Source organism: Rhipicephalus sanguineus, chromosome 4, assembly GCF_013339695.2.
Source record: "Rhipicephalus sanguineus isolate Rsan-2018 chromosome 4, BIME_Rsan_1.4, whole genome shotgun sequence".
NCBI lineage: Eukaryota > Metazoa > Arthropoda > Arachnida > Ixodida > Ixodidae > Rhipicephalus > Rhipicephalus sanguineus.
The window spans coordinates 130,799,358-130,817,112 of NC_051179.1; the positions used below are offsets into that span (position 1 = coordinate 130,799,358).

Genomic DNA, 17,755 nt, shown 5'->3' on the forward strand with positions numbered 1-17,755 from the left:
TTACCCGCAAAGCGCTCTAGACAAGGTCTACAACAAAGTGTGTCAACTACACAGAAAATCAGCACTTGCTATAAGAGCCCCTAAAGCACAGCCCAACCACCCGCTAGCATATATAACAAAATACTCAAATGCACTCCCAAACATAAACAATATCCTGCGCAAGTATTATCCTATATTAGCTAGCAATGAGTGAAAGAGTTTCCCAGAGTACCAAAGGTTGTGTATCACCATAATAGAAACTTTAGGGTCATGTTAGTGCATGCAAAAGTAAACCCTCATTCTACTGCCAACATAATACCTTGTCCTCTTCCAAGATGTAAGACTTGCAAACGCCTTCAAAATGAAGTTATAGTTAAAAGCACCAGAAGTGATTATGTCCATCATACTGCTACGTGATTATGACGGTGCAAGAAGGGGAAATACAGAACTATTAATTCGGCAAACATGTGCCCTGAAAATGAAAAGTGAAGGTGCAAGCAATTCACGCTGTCAGCAATTCACGACGGCAGTCGTCGGCCATCGAGTAATCTGATCAGTCTTAAGGCGCATCGACATTTATACATGTTGCAATGAAGGTTCCAGCCTTATTGTTGGTGGCTGCATTAATTGCAGAATAGCCGTACTGTTCGCATTGTGCACTCAAGCTTATTGGAACAATCTACAATAATCGGGAATGTTCGACATTCTGGAATGGTGCGCACAAGGCAGTGGTTGCGCATGTAACTGCTGTTAGGTTACATGAAAAGAGAAGAAGCAGCAGGCGTGGCACTGCCCTCCCCTGAAAAAGCATCGTGCCCATGCTCAAGACAAGATGAATGCGAAAAAAATGTGCATACAGAAAGAACAATAAAGAAAGGTTTCCGGATTTCTTCAGAAGCACCTGTCATCTCTGTGTGTGATGGACCAGTTCCGAGTGAAGGATTCAGAAGAGGTAGCCCAATTTTTGATGGAAGGATCTCCGAAGGTACTGTCAGGGTTCAGCGTGGCTGTTGAAGACCTGTTCTATTCGTTGACTTCTGGTGTGTGTCAGGAATTGCATACAAGATAATGACGAACAAGAGTTCCATCAAAGGTGTGAGGTTTCAAAATGTGCCTTCCTCGAACTCCTTTCCATATATTTATTGTTGGAAGGGGTGCGTATCTACTCAGAGGTCGGGGATTTGCATAGGGTGTTGCAGCATTCTTAAGTGAGATTTTTCTCAGCGTGATTGACCGTGGCATAGCGAGTGCGTTGGAATCTGTTGTGGTGAAAACTTTCAGGTACGTGGACAATTATACATGGTTTTTGTTGGAGATTGTCGGTGTGTGAACACTAGGGTAGATGTTTTAAAGGTGTTCAAGGAAATGGGGTACGGGCTGAAGTTTACTTGTGAGGTTCCCAACAATGGGTGTATACAGTTCTTAGTTCTTAGATCTATGTTTAATGTTTGGTGGAAGTCATGTATGCTGGATGCATGACCCCCGCAGCGTCAAGCCTATTATCGATTTCCGTTCGGGTCTCTCAAAAATTGTGAAAAATGGTGTCGCGATGTCCCGCCTGAAGGCATGGCTCAAGAAGTTTTGCCCTCATCGCATGGATGAAAGTTTTGCAAGACAAGTTGAGAAGCTCAAGCAGTCATGGTTCCCTGAGCACCATTTAGCCGTCCTAGGCGAAAGAATTTTGCAGAAGGTGAAGATGGAAGCGAGGGGTGTAAATCAAGTTAAAAGTAAAGATGTGGCACCTTTTGTAAGCATACTGAACCTTCATGGGGTATCCCAACAGTTAAAAAAGGTGGGCACTAGGTTTGGATGCGGTGTGGTTTTTTTCGGTTGAGGACAAACTTGGGCGGATTTGCGCGGCTGTGGATATGAAGTTGTTGGGGCAGAGCAAGTGGCATCATGGGTGTGATATCAAGCATCGCGAAAAATTGGTTGAATGCGGCAAGGGAGAGGTGTATTATATACTGTTACCATGTGGGAAGTGCTACATCGGGCAGACGGGCCGGTGTTTTAATAACGGATTATTAGATCAGAAGGCTTCATTGAGGGGACCACCTTGTTCGAACCTGTCGTTACATTGTAGGGAGTGCAGCTGCGCGCCCTTGCTGTCAGATGCTAGAGTGCTCTCAAGATTAAAAGAGAATGTCGCACGAGAAATCGAAGAAGCGTTTCTTATTAACAGATCTAGTGAGACATGCGTAGCGAGGCCCTTTATCATGTTGCATGCCACCGAATTGAATTTCTTGAGCGCCAGCCGCTAAATCAAATCTTGTTTGTTCCTGTTTAGATTTTGACCACGTGAATATTTGCACGAGTATATGCGTGTGTTTTTCAATAAAACTCAGTTGATAGTTTGCGCTGCGTTCGTATGGTCCTTTCTTTGTCCCTGTTTTTTATGCTAAAGTATACTAAGATGCTGAACCAACTCGCCAACAAGCCACTCTTAAAAAAAAAAAAAAAAAAAAAAAGAAAGTAGAGTCCTCAGGCTAAACCCACGGCAATCCCATCTGCCATGGATGTGGGATACTCAACCCAGACAAGTCCCACCAGTGCACCCCAAGGGGCAAGCTCTGTGGCGGCGAGCACCCCAAAGCCGACAAGGACCGTAAACAGAGATTCAGATACCCTACATCGTAAGGTGACGACGCTGGTACAGAGCGCGGGCTGCTGAAGAAATGGACAAGGATGAAGACCGAAGCACCGAACAAAGCTTCAAGCCACCACCAAACACAGCGCAGAACCCAAGCCTACGATGTCCTTGCTCAACCTCCAGAAGTTTCCCAGGGTCTAGGGGGAGATCCAGGCCCCTATCATGGAGCCAACCTGCAAACGTCCACAGGCCCGGGAAGAAGGCTGGACCTCTCAGGTGGGCCGACAGAGTCAAGGGTCCTCACAAGATAGTATCGGGGTCACTCCCAGAGCAAGCTAATAGGGTAGAGAATCACCAATCGGCAACACGGTACACTAGTGTTAGCACAGAGAGTAGCAGTGAAATCACTCTCCTCAAAAGAGGAAATGCGCTCATAAAACTATCCAGAAATTATTGTTAGAGATAGCTGAGATTAATCGTCAGTCACCTCACCGAGAAGCATCCCTCGTCAGAGAAAACGACCGCGATCTTTTGAGTTAGATAACATAGTTGCACCGGCGTTCACCAGTGGTGCTGTCGTGCCATCTACATCGCATGCACTGACTAATAGCAGTACCCTGCAATCCATACTGACGACCCGCGGCCCTCAGCAGACAGACGATAGCAACGCTCATGATGGATCGCTCGGCTAGAAACTTCTACATATGGCAATGGAACTGCAGGGGCTATGCCAGCAAACAGGCATCCCAACAGCAACACATTAGAAACTCAACTGAGAAACCTAACATTGTCCTCCTACAAGAAACACCAAGTCCCTCGATCTCCCTATCTGGTTTCAACCCAATTGTCGCCCAAACGGAAGGCAGAGGTGTATGTACACTAGTCTCCAAAAAATTATTCTACAGTAGACTCTCAGTAAACGGAAATCTCTTAAACGGAACAGCTGCTTAAACATGATTGGTTTCGTACTTGGATTCTGCTCCCCTGCTCCTCTCTCAGTAAACGAAACTCCTCTTAAACAGAACACATTTTCCTGGCCCCTTCAGGTTCCGTTTAACAAGAGTCTACTGTATACCGAACATGACCTGGCGCTCAGCAACCAGAGCATGTCTTTGTAGAGATACTCCCGGACTCCAAGTTAGGTCAAAGCATCTTCATCCTCAACCTATACAGCAGCCTTAATAACCACAGGCAAAGATATAAGGCTATACTGATTAAAGCAATGAACTTGACAAACAGCAACCGTTTATTCATTGGTGGTGACTTCAATTCCCCACACTCAGCCAAGAATATCACCACAACACTCGAATGGGAGTCAAGCTCTGGCAGGGCACACTTGACCTGTACCTAACATTGGTCACTGACAAGGCCTTCCCCACCAAAATAGGCACCTCAACCTGTAGTGACTCCGCACCAGATTTAACGTTCATCAAAAACGTGGTGGATCCGATGTGGACAAACTCGGCCACGGCTTTAGGCAGTGATCATTACCTATTAATTACACGGTTCCCAGTTTACCCCAACTCCATAAAAGAAAAAGAATTTACTTGGACCGACTGGGATCTTTTTCGCAGAGGCCACTCTTCTTCTATTTGCCCCGAGCTTGATGCATGGGTAGAGCAAATGAAGAAAGATGCTTCCAGCTAGCCGAAGGCCATCATTACAGACCTCCCAGTAAGGAGAATAGACAGCAGACTAGCCCATCTCATTGAAGCTACACAATCCTAAGTAGCTCGATGGATGAGTCAGCGCCTGAATAGAAGTCTTTGTAAAAAGATATCCGAGATTAATAAACACATTCAGGAACACCACAGCGTCCTTAAGAAACAGTAATGGGATGAAGTTTACAACTGCATAGATGACCAGATGCGTAATGGCAAATTTTGGAACCTCCTCAACCAACTCCTTGGCAGCAACTGTAGCAAGTCCAACCAGAGGCATCGCCTGAAACGCATCCTAAACTTGGCCATTAAGGATGCCTCAGAAGAAGCCATCGTGGATAACCTCATCCACAGGTATCTTCCTACGGGACCTGTAGCAACACACCCGGATTATAAAGGCTCTCTCAACCCAAAGCTTGACTCTGAATTCAGCACAGAAGAAATCAGAACAGCGCTGCAGGACCTTGGGAGATCTGCCCCAGGTCCTGACGGCATTACACACTCCTGCGCCATTTTGATGACCCTCAATCAGGTACTTCACTGAAACAATTTATGACAACTGGAATAATGGTAATATGCCTGTTGAATGGAAGACATCGCATACCACATTATTTCCGAAACGCGGCTAAACACCTAGTACAGACAACCCACGCTCTATCTCGCTAACGTCACGCCTGGGCAAAGCCATGGAGCCTGTAACACTCCGCACAGTATGATCGGCATTAGAGCCAAGCTCTCAACACAAGGCACCACGATTGTAATAAAGCTACAAATCCTGTACAATAACACTTGCGGTATGAAAGCCATCTCCTGCCTTGATTTGGAGAAAGCCATTGACAAAACTGCACATTCATTCGTACTTGAAACGATATCGAACCTTAACCTGGGCACCAACTTCTATAACTATGTGAAATGCTTCCTATCAATTCTGAAAGCAGGGGACCTATCCTCCGAGGAGGTAGAACTAGGTGCATGCGGCACCCCAAGGTTCAGTCATTTCCATATCCCTGTTAGACATGGCTATGAATGGAATGGCCAGGGAGCTGGACAAAATAGACTGCATTGAGCATACCATATACGCAGATGACATCACCATCTGGGCGACCAGCAGTTGCGAGGGGGACATAGAACAGGCGTTGCAACTTGCAGCCAATACCATTGAGTCCTACCTCCTTCCCACCGGGCTCAGATGCTCGCCTGCTAAGTCTGAACTGTTCCTTTACCGCACTGTCAGGTGGGGTTGAAAGCCCAGTGATTGGCAGGAATCCCATCAGAGCATTAACCTGCGTACCAGCTGTGGTGCAGAAATACCCAAGGTCAAGCATTTAGTCCTGTGTATGACAATTGAGGAAAAATGGCACCAATAATGTAACTGTCAAGAAGCTGGTAAGCAAAACCAACAACGCCATACACCTGCTCAAAAGAGCTCCCAACAAACACAATGGAGTGAAGCAAGACAACCTCATCCATCTGGCACACTCCTTCGTCCTTTTCTTGCAAGTAAACAAACACTCGCCAAAGTTGCAACGAAAAAAAAAAAAAAAAAAAACTCCTGCGTCCTCTGCCATTTCTTGTACATTGCTGCTATGCACAACTGGTATAGGAATAAAAGAGACAAACGCAATGCACTCATTAGAAAACGGGTCACATGTGCCATTGGCATTCCCTGCAGCACCAGTACGGATCGGCTACTGCAGCTTGGTATCCACAACACCCCAGAAGAAATTGCCAGTATATTTTATGCTTCGTAATCCCTATTATGTCATAATAAAAACTGACTGATTGATTGCAGAGGCACAGGAGCACTCTCAGATCACACGCCTATCCTCCACTGAGATGGGCAGACATATCCTCAAGAAACTTGGCTACACAGAACAATCATACTATAGTGACTACGTAGCAATTCCACCAAGTGTGAGAGAGCTTATAACGGCAATGCAAATGCCCAGAAATGTTCATCTGGAACACAATTACCCAAAACGCAGGGCCTAGGACGCCACTATCCTCAGGGATTACCGACACAACAGCAAAGCCTGTTTCATAGATGCCTCCTCTTATCGAAGCGATCTCAAATTCACTGCAGTTGTTATTAACCACAAAGGTGAATGAACTAACTGTACCTCGGTTTACACCATGGACCGGCTCGTTGCCGAGCAGGTTGCGATTTCGCTCACTATAGTCACTGACAATGTGGAAGTGATTTTTATTGACTTTAGATCTGCAATCAGGTCCTTCACTAATCGCAGAATTGCCCCACAGGCCTTACGCATTCTCCAAAACAGAACTTAGTCATCGTACGCTCCCGTTCACATTGGGTAGATCCCTGGCTGCCCCGTCAACTACGATGAATATGTTCACAGTACTGCGTGCACACTGATTGATCGCGCAAGATACTGGCAGATTCGAGGCCATGCAAAACAGAGACGTGCCATCCACCTATAATGAAATCACCAAGCACTTCTACATCTCGCGTTGCATGTTCCCACCACCTAGCCCAAAGCTAAGCAGGCCTCAAGCACTTACTTTAAGGCTATTACAATCGGAGTCTTACCCAAATCCGCACATACTGTACGTCATATACCCAGAAATCTACCCTTATGATATATGCAACCACTGCAAACTCACCACGGCTACTCTTAGACACGTGCTCTGGGAGTGCACCACTATGTATAACGATGCTGACCCCGATGCTACTTCAGGAAGATGGGACGCCGTCTTGCGTAGCTCAAGCCTAGGCAACCAGAAATGGGCCATCCAGCAAGCCCGCGAAGCGGCTGTCAGGCTAGGCCTTTCAGTCCCAACGAGGAGGCCCTAAAGGCATTTGTGCACACCTTGCAGGACATTAATAAGGTAATTCTATTCCATTACTTTCCTTTCTATCCTTGAACATGAATACCCCATCCCACACCTTTCTTTTTCACTGACTTTTTCCTCTTTCCTTTTGACTTGCCGGCCCCTCTTTCTCCGTCATAACCACCCCCACTTTCGCAGTTGCCCTTTCGTCCTCATTTTTTTGGTTGGAGGAGAGGGTAAAAAGCATATCCACACCATGCTAAGGAAAGCAGTTGCAACCTTAAAGAAGACAGGTCCGCTTGTCGAAAAGTCGGCTTCAGCGATGCCTCGTATTCAGGTTCTTCTCATAAATAAAAGAATACTAATACATAACAGAAAGAGGAGAGAGCTAGACTGCCAGGAGAGAAGTGTGGAGTCTACCTCCAAGCAGGAACAAAGACTCATCTATCTGTGTACAGTGGCTCACATGAGAAGCCAAAAACAGATGGTCTGAAAACTATACCTTGAACTTGGTGCCTAGTTTGGGCAGAGCCAGTGTTGATACGGAAGAGCAGCCAAGGGCCAAGTGATATCAGGTCACTACTGCCACTTCTTACATCTTTTGAAATGGCTAAAAACAGAATGAGCACCAGCAAAGCATACTCAAACACAGCTCTTCAGCCTTTACTTTCTCCATGAAGTTGGATCCCACCCACTCCACGAGGTTACGACTGAACTTGCAGCATGGGCACCTGCACAAATAAAGGTTGTCTTTTTGCACATCAAAGTACATTCTCATACATGAGAATTACAAAGAGTGTTCATTAGTTCAGCTCTAGGGTGAAAAGGATACAAGGTTCGTACAGGTTTTCACAGCCCATATTCAAGGGTGTTCAAGGACTTTCAAGTCCCTATTGAAGGTTTATGAAAGATGTAAGGCAGTGGAAATTTTTCGAATAACTGTTTCCAAAACAGTATGATAATAACTATCGGGGTTTCACGTCCCAAAACCACGATATGATTATGAGAGACGCCGTAGTGGAGGGCTCCGGAAGTTTCAACCATCTGGTGTTCTTTAATGTGCACTGACATCGCACAGTACATGGGCCTCTAGCATTTCGCCTCCATCAAAATGCGACCGCCGCTGCTGGGATTGAACCCGCGACCTTCGGGTCAGCAGCCGAGCACCATAGCCACTGCTCCACCATTCATTCTATAAGCAAGTTTGGCAGGTGCGAGTGACAAGCAGTGTTACACAAGGCACGCCTAGGAAGCCCAAGGCTCCTAGACTGTGCGACATTGGCCTTCTGCCACGTCTGTTGCTTTCGCTAACCTTTGGTCATTTCTTAATTTCTGTACATGCCTTTAATAACCGTGCTTTTATCCTGCGTATATGGTCCTATTCTTTTCACTTATGTTTGTTTTTTATTGCTAATTCAATCTCTCAATCTCGATCAGTATTACATGGTGCATATGCATGGTGAAACAGAGCTAAGCAAGCACATGAGATACGCCGCACAAACAAGGAAAAATGCATGCTTCTCAAGGGTTCCATTCTTTTCTTTTTTTTTTTTCATCAATACGCTTCAATCTACAATGCCTACAAAATTTGTTACCAACCGTCACCAACTGAGAGCACACTAAACACGTTGCAGTGCTGTCTGGTAAACTGCGGCACTCGTATCAAAACTTGAGAATGGAATGCGTCTGCCGTCTCTCGTAAGCAGCCGCAATTTGCATTGAGACATGGAGCGTGATGCCACTTCATAATGTAGGCAAATCCGACATTCAAACCTGAACATTTGCGAAATTGCCACCGAGTGAGAGCCTTTAATCCAGCTTCTGTAATGCGCAAGGAAGCTGTTCCTACTAGTTGGTCAGATAACATCCGTAGTAGTAATCACTTAGGCCAAGAGGAAAATTGGACGAGTTGGTGCATGTTAACCATGTCGAACTGTAGTGCATGAAAACTCACGATCGGTACTCACTCGCGCAGCAAACATTTCCTGCTCGCGCAGCGATCGTTGGTGAGCCTCTTGTGCCCCAGTTCGAAATGTTTATCACGCTCCGAATCCACATCGTAAGAACGACAGCATATTGTCACGCTTTCTGGTATGTAATTGATAGACTCGGCATTTCTAGCTGACAGAGACAAAGCTCGCAATAATGGAGATCACTACTTACTCAATTGTGGCAAGGCAGCGCAATGCAGCATCCTCGCCTTCGACGTCCAGGTCATGGATGTTGTTCGAGGCGAGGTAGCCACGACGAAGTCGCTACGGAGCACCGGTTCGCGTACTACGTTGTCGAAACGAAAGCTGCCCGACTCGCGGTCATCGTCGTCGGTGTAGAGACAGGAGACGAAAGCCCAAGCCCGTTCAAGTAGTTCAAGCGTGCATCAGCTGGTGGAGCGACCGTTCCAAAAAGCACCGCCAAAAACTAAAGAGAGATTTCGATCATTTCGTCCCTAGGTCACCTAGGTACCTAGCTGACGGCAACAAAAGAATTCCCCGACAGCCGTCACGAGAGGGCCACCCAAACGCTATAGCCGAAACATTAATAAACAGGAGTTTATCGTAAGGCTTTTGTTGTTGTACAAAAAGCAATGATTTCTTTTATTGTACTCAGACGTAGCAGTAGTTAGCGTGTTCGCCCTTTACCAGTTTTCTTAATATTAAACCGGAACTTCCGCTTGTGTACCGTTTAGGCTACGGAAACACGCTGCGCCGTCCAGCCTTTTTAATGGAGGTCAGTGGCTGAAACACCGTAGTAGCCGATGGTAGTCAGCACATAATCCTAATATTGGGCCTGCAAAGCAGGTAACGAACGCCACCGAACACAACGCCAACAACGCTGCGCCAAGTGGGAGGAAATTCACAGAAGATTCTAATTATGAGCAAAGAAGCATTTTACGGCCTGCTAAGTGGCCTAGCCCAGCGATTGTACTACGGCAACTCTGAGGTAACGGACGACTTGTTAAAAAACGAACTGTATCCTTCAGTTTCGGATGAACCGTTTTCCAAGTTGGTTTCCAAAGCAACGACGGTGCTGAAGGTAACTTTTAGGACCTTTTTCTTATCAGTTATGTAGAATTACTCAGCGATATCTGTTGTATATTGAAGAGTGTTATATGATGACATAATCCAACATATACCGTTGGGTTTATTCGATAGCGCCACTTTACGACCAGCGCAAACAGGAGTCATGTCATTGCAGTGAAGTGCTCGAATCTTCAACCGTGAGGTTTTCAAACCATGTTCCACCGGTATATTTCAGACACTTGCTGCTTCAAACATGGACTGGACACAGCTGGAGGCGTTTCTGACATCGCAGACAAAGCGACAGGAAGGTGGCCTCGCTCAGGAGCAAGCGGAGTGCACTTCTCGATTCTGGAGAAACCACCGTGCGCGCGTGCGGGCCAGTGTTGTGGCCCAGAGTCGGTGGAATCCGGGGCTAGAATCTTGCTCGTGGAGGGTGGACCTCGAAGGCCCCACGGCACAAGTATCTTTGGGAGAACTGCATTTCCAGATGGGCAAGCCTGAACTCGAGTCCTTGCTCGGGAGCATCGCGGCTGTTCAAGTTGCCTTGGACAAACATTGTCCTAGAACGAAGTGACCGATACACCGAAGGAGGTTGAAGACGATGTGTTTGACCGCAATATCACTATTTTGGACTCGGTCAGTCTACCAATATACTGAAGTAAGGTGGCAAATTGGCTAGTTGGAACGTACTCGCCATGTTCAGCGCAAAACAGCAAAACAGCGCTTGTGTCGTGCACTTCCTTGTGTTTTCGTGTTCCTGTTTTGCGCTGAACATGGCGACTACCAATATACGCCGTGTACAAAAGATTAATTCATGTTAGTTTTGTAGTGTCTAGTCGCAGCTTTCAATGCGTCCGTTAAACCACGAGTATTATTTCTTTTTTAAAGGCTAAATGGCAAATGCTCGGACCTCATTTTCTTATCTGAGGTGACACAGACACACAGCACAAAGTGGTGCGAAACAATAATGGGTCATTCCATGCCAACTGTCCCAGTCTGGGCGCTCGACAAAAATCAATTTCTCTGGAAAAATCTGAAAAAATTACACACGTATAGACATTCGTCCTGCAGTATTTTCCCGAAATATCTTGAGCGGCAAAAATTTTTCGGGCACGTGAGCGCCATTTGAACTTCTCGATATGGTGGAAAACCAGGTACAAAAAGAAAAATTCGCTATAAATGGACCGTATCACGCATTCATTCGAAACTTGCTTTTTTGTGTTTTTAGAGCATCGCGCTTTTATTATAGGGCAGTTGCTTAGAGTAGCTTTATGTTTTTCACTCCTTGGCGCGTAGGTAAAATTGGGTAAATTGCAGCGTTTTCGGGAATTTTTTTACAAAAGACGACTGTAGATCAAATACATCAATTATTTTTATAGAACTCTCCATAAAACGTACTATCGCCTAAAATTCTTGTTATGCCTGTGTGCGGCGCGCAGGCTTTAAAATAAAATCTCGAACTTGGAAAAAACGCTACATTGGCCTATGTTCAGACGTCTGCGCAGCACCCTAAGGTGGTCCAAGAAAAAAATAAGCAGAAAAGCGCATACGACTGAGAATCATAACAACTTCGTCCACAGAAAGTTTAATCGAAGTAGTTTTTGTTTTAGTGAAGAAAAACTTTTTTGAAGTTTAGTCCCACCATTGCATTATTTTGCTATGGGGGCAGTACAAACCGACTGAATTTACTGCATAAAAAAAAAGAGGTAATGTATTCGTAGCACATGGTTTTCAGCTCCTTTTGTTAGTACTTTATGATGTATATTACATATCAAGGAGACGATAAACAGAGGTAAAAATATAACAATACCATTGGCTTAGGTACCGAAATTCCCCCAATAATGAATAGCGTTACTTATTGCATGCGGTTCTCAGAATCATTTGGCGTCAAAATAAGTTAAGTCTCAAAGTTCATGTAAATCGGAGAAAGGAGGCGTGAGCGTGGTCATTTATAGCGGGTCCAAATGGAGCTGATCTAAGTATTCCGCGACGAACGGCACATGATGTGACAATGCGTCGCGTATTCACGCATTCCGTCCGTCGACCGCGACACTACGGACGGGATATGCCAGGCTATTTTTTACATCCTTATTTGGATGGTTGCAGGCAGCAGATTTTGGTTAAAGTAGAATTTGTCAGTCTGGTAACATATGCACTGTTTTACAGCTGTTATGAAATCACAACAGCCTATTTATGTGGCGTAGTTATCCGGCGCCGCTTCCTCCGCCTCCGGTGTGCGTAAACAATGCAATAGGTAACGCTATTCATTATTGTGGGAATTTTGGCATCTAAGCCAATGGTATTGTTATATTTTTACCTCTGTTTATCGTCTCCTTGATATGTAATATACATCATAAAGTACTAACAAAAGGAGCTGAAAACCATGTGCTACGAATACATTACCTCTTTTTTTTATGCAGTAAATTCAGTCGGTTTGTACTGCCCCCATACACGGTGTAAGATATATACTCTTTAGGTACGGTCCCTAGAATATACTGGCTAGTCTGCCGTCTCCGCTCTCCGCCGCGTCCTCTCGGGGATGCCTGCGGCGGTGGCGCTGCGCGCAATCGGAGTTCCTTGAGCAGACGCCCCGCCCACGACGGGTGGGCTGGCGGAGCCGTTCACAACCGCGCTCTCGCGTTTGCTTACCTTTTCACGTCGAACGCCTGCGGTGTTTGCTTTTATTGCAGAACGTGACATTGAGTACAAATAAGTAAGGAATACCTTAGCGCTAGTTAAAGTTGCACAAGAGCACGAAGTCTGGCGTCACACAAGTTTCCCAGTGATGACCCCCATCCCTCAGTGCATCCGTCCTGCTTATCACTTCACGAGACGGAATTGAGAGCATCAGAATTTTTAATCTTTATTGGTTCCTTGACATGGGTTTCGTCAGCGTCATTTAATTGCATCTTCTCGTCTTTAGCAGCTTAATTCTTTGCCGCTTTACTTCTCTTTCGCTGTTCAGTGATTTCGTGAAGAAGCGGAATCTAAGTAAAATGCAGAACTTCATGGAGGCTTTTTGTGATGAAATTTGAATGATCTGCACATTCCAGATGAGGCAAATCTGTTTTTTTTTTTCAAGAAAGCGCTCAAATCCACAATGCTCTTTTCATGCAGCTTATCACGCTGAAATAAGTGGTAAAGCTATTTTCAAGTTTTCCAATAGCTGCTTTGAGAGGTCCGGAGGGGTATATCAGGCCTCCGTTATCAAAGTGCGCTGTGGTCTCCACCATCAATGAGGCTGTCAACGACGTCAATTGTTGCAGGCGTGTGTGACTTTATGTCATTCCCAGATAAGATAGCTGATGACTTGCGGCGAACAGTTAATTCCCCGACTTTGGTGGTCTTGCGAGGTTGTAAAATGCAAGGGAATTTATAGTAATCAAAAACTGAGCAGTAGTGGGATGATCATTTATGCCAGAAGGCTGCCGAACAATTCCAAATATATTTGCCAGCTTGTCCTGGCTTAAATTTGAGGTCATCAAATATCTGAAACCAGCAGACCTGAGGAATTCGAGCAGCTAGCTGCACTGCATGTGCTCTCAAATGTGACACGGAGCCCTTCTGCTGTGCTCGATGAAAGGAAACCGCCAATTGTGTTGGTGGCATGTGTCTCCCATTCTTTTAAATAACCCAGAAATTCTTTCAGAAACGCACAGTTAGGCGAATGTGGGTAGAGAGCTTTTTTTGGCGTTCGGGAGTTCATTATTCTAATTAACCTGTTCATATTTTTAATAAAGCTTTGAGAATTATCCACGGGGCCAAAGCTTTCTCGACTTTGTCGGAATACAAAAATAACCTAATGACTTAATTCATCGCCGAAAAGTTGAAAAGGGTGCCATCCTTAATTTTTCAAATGCATTGGGATGGATATGAGCATTCGTGATGCTTGGCATCACCTTTAGCGTCACACTTTGACAGCCTGGAAGGAATGAAACCATCATGTTTCTGCTTTCTCACGTGAAGCCATTGTACGGTGACGAATCCTCGATCTTCGCTTGTTGGAGGGACACTTTAGGCTCTTTTTCGGTGGTCTAAAGCGTATAAAAAATAGTGTTTCTATTTTGATACTTTCATGAGGACATGTGTGCTCGCTAAACCTAGACGTGAATAGCCGAAAGGCGAAAAGCAGCGCGAGTCTGTCATGTGTGTTATCTGTTTTGGAAATGTAACCGATTTCGAATACCTTGTACTACGATGCGAGAGAACGGTCAGCTATCCCTATACCTCAAAAAAAAAAAAAAAGCAAACGAAAGAAATAAGCAGCGCGAAACATGTGCGGTGGGCGCTAGCAGTCGACAAACTGATATTGAACGACACATCTGGTTGAGTATTTCTTGTGCCGCGAATGTGTTCTTGCGCTGCGCTTCGAGCCTATTTCCCACTCATTTCGGCATGCAACAGCGTCATTAAAGAACGAACCTATATATTTTCAGTGGAGGAGCCAAAAACCAAATACAACGCACATTATGAAAGCCAACACCCCTTTCATTTTATAATTTCGAACCTTGTGGCAAGGTACTGGTGGAAAAGATACCATATGTCTGTTCTTCGGCTGATACACATGGTTCTGATGTGCCAAGCTTCTGCTGCAAATGTCTCAGCCTGTTGGAGGCGCAACTTATTTGTGGCGTCATTGTAGAGCTACATAGTCCCCCGGCTGCCGCCTCCCTGGACCGCAGCAAGCTTGGACAAAAATAAAGCTTTGTCTATATATATATTGTAGGACAGTAAATATATCTAATAACACTTAAAGCGAAATTGCATGAACTTATATAGCTTATCGTTAAAAAAAATCTCCAACATTATTATCTGTAATTAATATACTCACCCATTCTGAGAACTGCATTGCGTTTATTGTCTCCGTAACACATCGAGAACCAACCTTTATGATTACGAGACTTAGCACACTAAATATATCTGAAGTAACGTTCTTACTCTCAGAATTGTTTGCTTATATTAAAAACTGATCTTAGAAATGTTTGGTACCTTCGTAAGGACAATTTAACAGCATATATATAATGATGGCAGTCTTGTGATAACAGTAACTCCTTAAGGAAAAAAAAAAGTAAAAGCCACTTTTTGGCCCTTTGGTTTTGCTTCGAGTATTAAATGAGTGTCTGGATCCACCACTGATCTTAGTGTGATCACGGCAGTGTCCAGACAAGAGACGACATTGAATGCAATGTTTGGTCGGTTCAAGATGTTCCAGTCTCTGCCCACACGAACAGAACGAAAACGTGGAGTTCATGCGGGAGCGCAAAATAAAAGGCAAGGCGCGATACTCCACCGATTCCTCCTGCGCGACATGCACCGTGCAGGCGCTCCGATGGACCGCAGCGCCCCCTGCGCAAGCATCCGTTGCGCGGACGCGGCCTTGCATGGGGACGGCGCGGAGACGGCAGACTAGCCAGTATATTCTAGGGACCGTACTTTAGGTGAGGACACTCGCGAGACGCCATCGACCAGATAAAGTAACAACGCTGAGCACCCGTCGGTCCGCTGACGGCAGCGGATACCTATCGGCGGGTTGACGCAACTTCAACGTAAAAACGCGTTCCCGTAGCAACTGGCCCTTCGCGGGAAATCTGAATTTCCTAGTCAGCGAACGCGGCCATGGTACGTCAGCAAGTAAAGTTGGAAACGCGTACCGCGTTTTTCACGAGCGAAAAACGAGACATGCGGCGGACGCCGGCGTTGCCGCCGACCACGTTGGTTGCTATAGCAACGGTGCAGAAAGCATTTTTTTCTCTTTAAGTTGCGTCTTCTCGCCGATAGATACCCGCTGCGATCGCCGGACCAACAGACGCGCGCCGTTGTTACTTTATCTGGTCGAACGCGCTCTGCATGCAAGCCGAGGAGTGTCCCCACCTAAAGAGTATATATCTTACACCGTGCCCCATAGCAAAATAATGCAATGGTGGGACTAAACTTCAAAAAAGTTTTTCCTCACTAAAACAAAAACTACTTCGATTAAACTTTCTGTGGACGAAGTTGTTATGATTCTCAGTCGTATGCGCTTTTCTGCTTATTTTTTCTTGGACCACCTTAGGGTGCTGCAGACGTCTGAACATAGGCCAATGTAGCGTTTTTTCCAAGTTCGAGATTTTATTTTAAAGCCTGCGCGCCGCACACAGGCATAACAAGAATTTTAGGCAATAGTACGTTTTATGGAGAGTTCTATAAAAATAATTGATGTATTTGATCTACAGTCGTCTTTTGTAAAAAAATTCCCGAAAACGCTGCAATTTACCCAATTTTACCTACGCGCCAAGGAGGGAAAAACATAAAGCTACTCTAAGCAACTGTTTTATAATAAAAGCGCAATGCTCTAAAAACACAAAAAAGCAAGTTTCGAATGAATGCGTGAAACGGTCCATTTATAGCGAATTTTTCTTTCGTACCTGGTTTTCCACCATATCGAGAAGTTCAAATGGCGCTCACGTGCCCAAAAAATTTTTGCGGCTCAAGATATTTTGGGAAAATACTGCAGGACTAATGGCTATATGTGTGTAACTTTCTCAGATTTTTTCGGAGAAATTCATTTTTGTCGAGCGCCCCGGCTGGGACAGTTGGCGTGGAATGACCCTAATTGCTTCGCTTCTCCAAGTGCTCCGTATTTAACTTGCCTCACCTTTACAGGCAGCAAAAGCATTTATCTAGTAATTATTTTAGAGCGCTACTAAAAACGAGGAAAAGGCTAAGGCACACACACGACAGGGCACTGCGCTGTGTGTCTTAGCTTTTTCATCATTTTTAGTCTGGCTGCAACGTAATGAACCAGCACCAGCTAGCCCAGTTCACTCTACACCTTAACTTGTATAGTAATTGGAATACAAGATTCACTGCCTGTTTATTTGTTCCTCTTCCCAAGTATGCAGTAACCAAATAAGCATGCCCATGGGTAACCTACTTGCCTTTCAGTCTTCACTTCTCTCTCTCTCTCTCGTTGCCCACATGTGGTGCCTCCTATTTTCATGGAACAAATATTTTGCTTAGGTACAAGAACGCCTAACAATTCAAATTATGTAACGCCACTGTTGCACTTGCTATGTAGTCTGTGTAATCGTACCAGACTTGGCACACACACCTATGAAAAATTCTGTTTTCATCACTTGACAGAAGGTTAATGTTGTTCCCGAAGGCTTCTATGGACTTGCTATGGACATCGTGTTTCTTCAAGTTATCTCAAAGAGGTTGGTCTACATGTTCTGTGATAAGGTTTCCAGAACTGCTATCAGTGGTATAATTGGAACTTCTTGGACCATTTGATCTTCTGAGCACCCCATTGAGATCAGCCAGCCGGATAAATCTGGTTCTTGATGGATGCTGTAGTGACAGACACTCCAGTGCAAAAATCCGTAAGCAGTGGGTGGGTGCTCGAGCCGACGTTTCGACAAGTGGACTTTTCTTCAAAGCTGGAACCGGAGGTGTACAGACACTCTAGTGCCTCGCCTGTGCACAAAACACTGCTAAGTGCTATTCAGACCATTTTGTTAAGCCAGCAAAATAAGTCAGAGTTATGCCAATGTCTATACAGGTTAAAGTATTATGGCAGATGGTGTGAGTTGAAGAAAAGATGAATGTTCTTATGACTGCTCATAAACTGGGAAAACTCGTTGAAAGCCTTGAATAGTTGCATAGTGGTCTTGTGCCCCGCAAGTAATATTCTGAGAGCACCAACACTGCTTCAATGTGCATGCCACAATAGA

General features: G+C 45.1%; 1 protein-coding gene across 2 annotated transcripts in view; it reads left to right on the forward strand.

Annotated features, from left to right (window-relative positions):
* Positions 1-9,807: 9,807 nt before the first annotated feature.
* The window catches only part of LOC119390706 (COMM domain-containing protein 1), a 131,448-nt gene continuing 123,500 nt past the window's right edge, over positions 9,808-17,755 (forward strand). Inside the window, exons 1-2 of one of the 2 annotated variants that reach the window (XR_007415863.1) lie at positions 9,808-10,056; positions 10,279-10,706. Coding sequence is in view for 1 of the 2 variants with exons in the window: in XM_037658392.2 (XP_037514320.1) it covers positions 9,895-10,056; positions 10,279-10,617 (501 nt within the window). In the remaining variant the exon portion in view is untranslated. Of the gene's footprint in view, positions 10,057-10,278; positions 11,461-17,755 lie in introns of those variants that run through there. The other variant, XM_037658392.2, reaches the window with a different exon arrangement.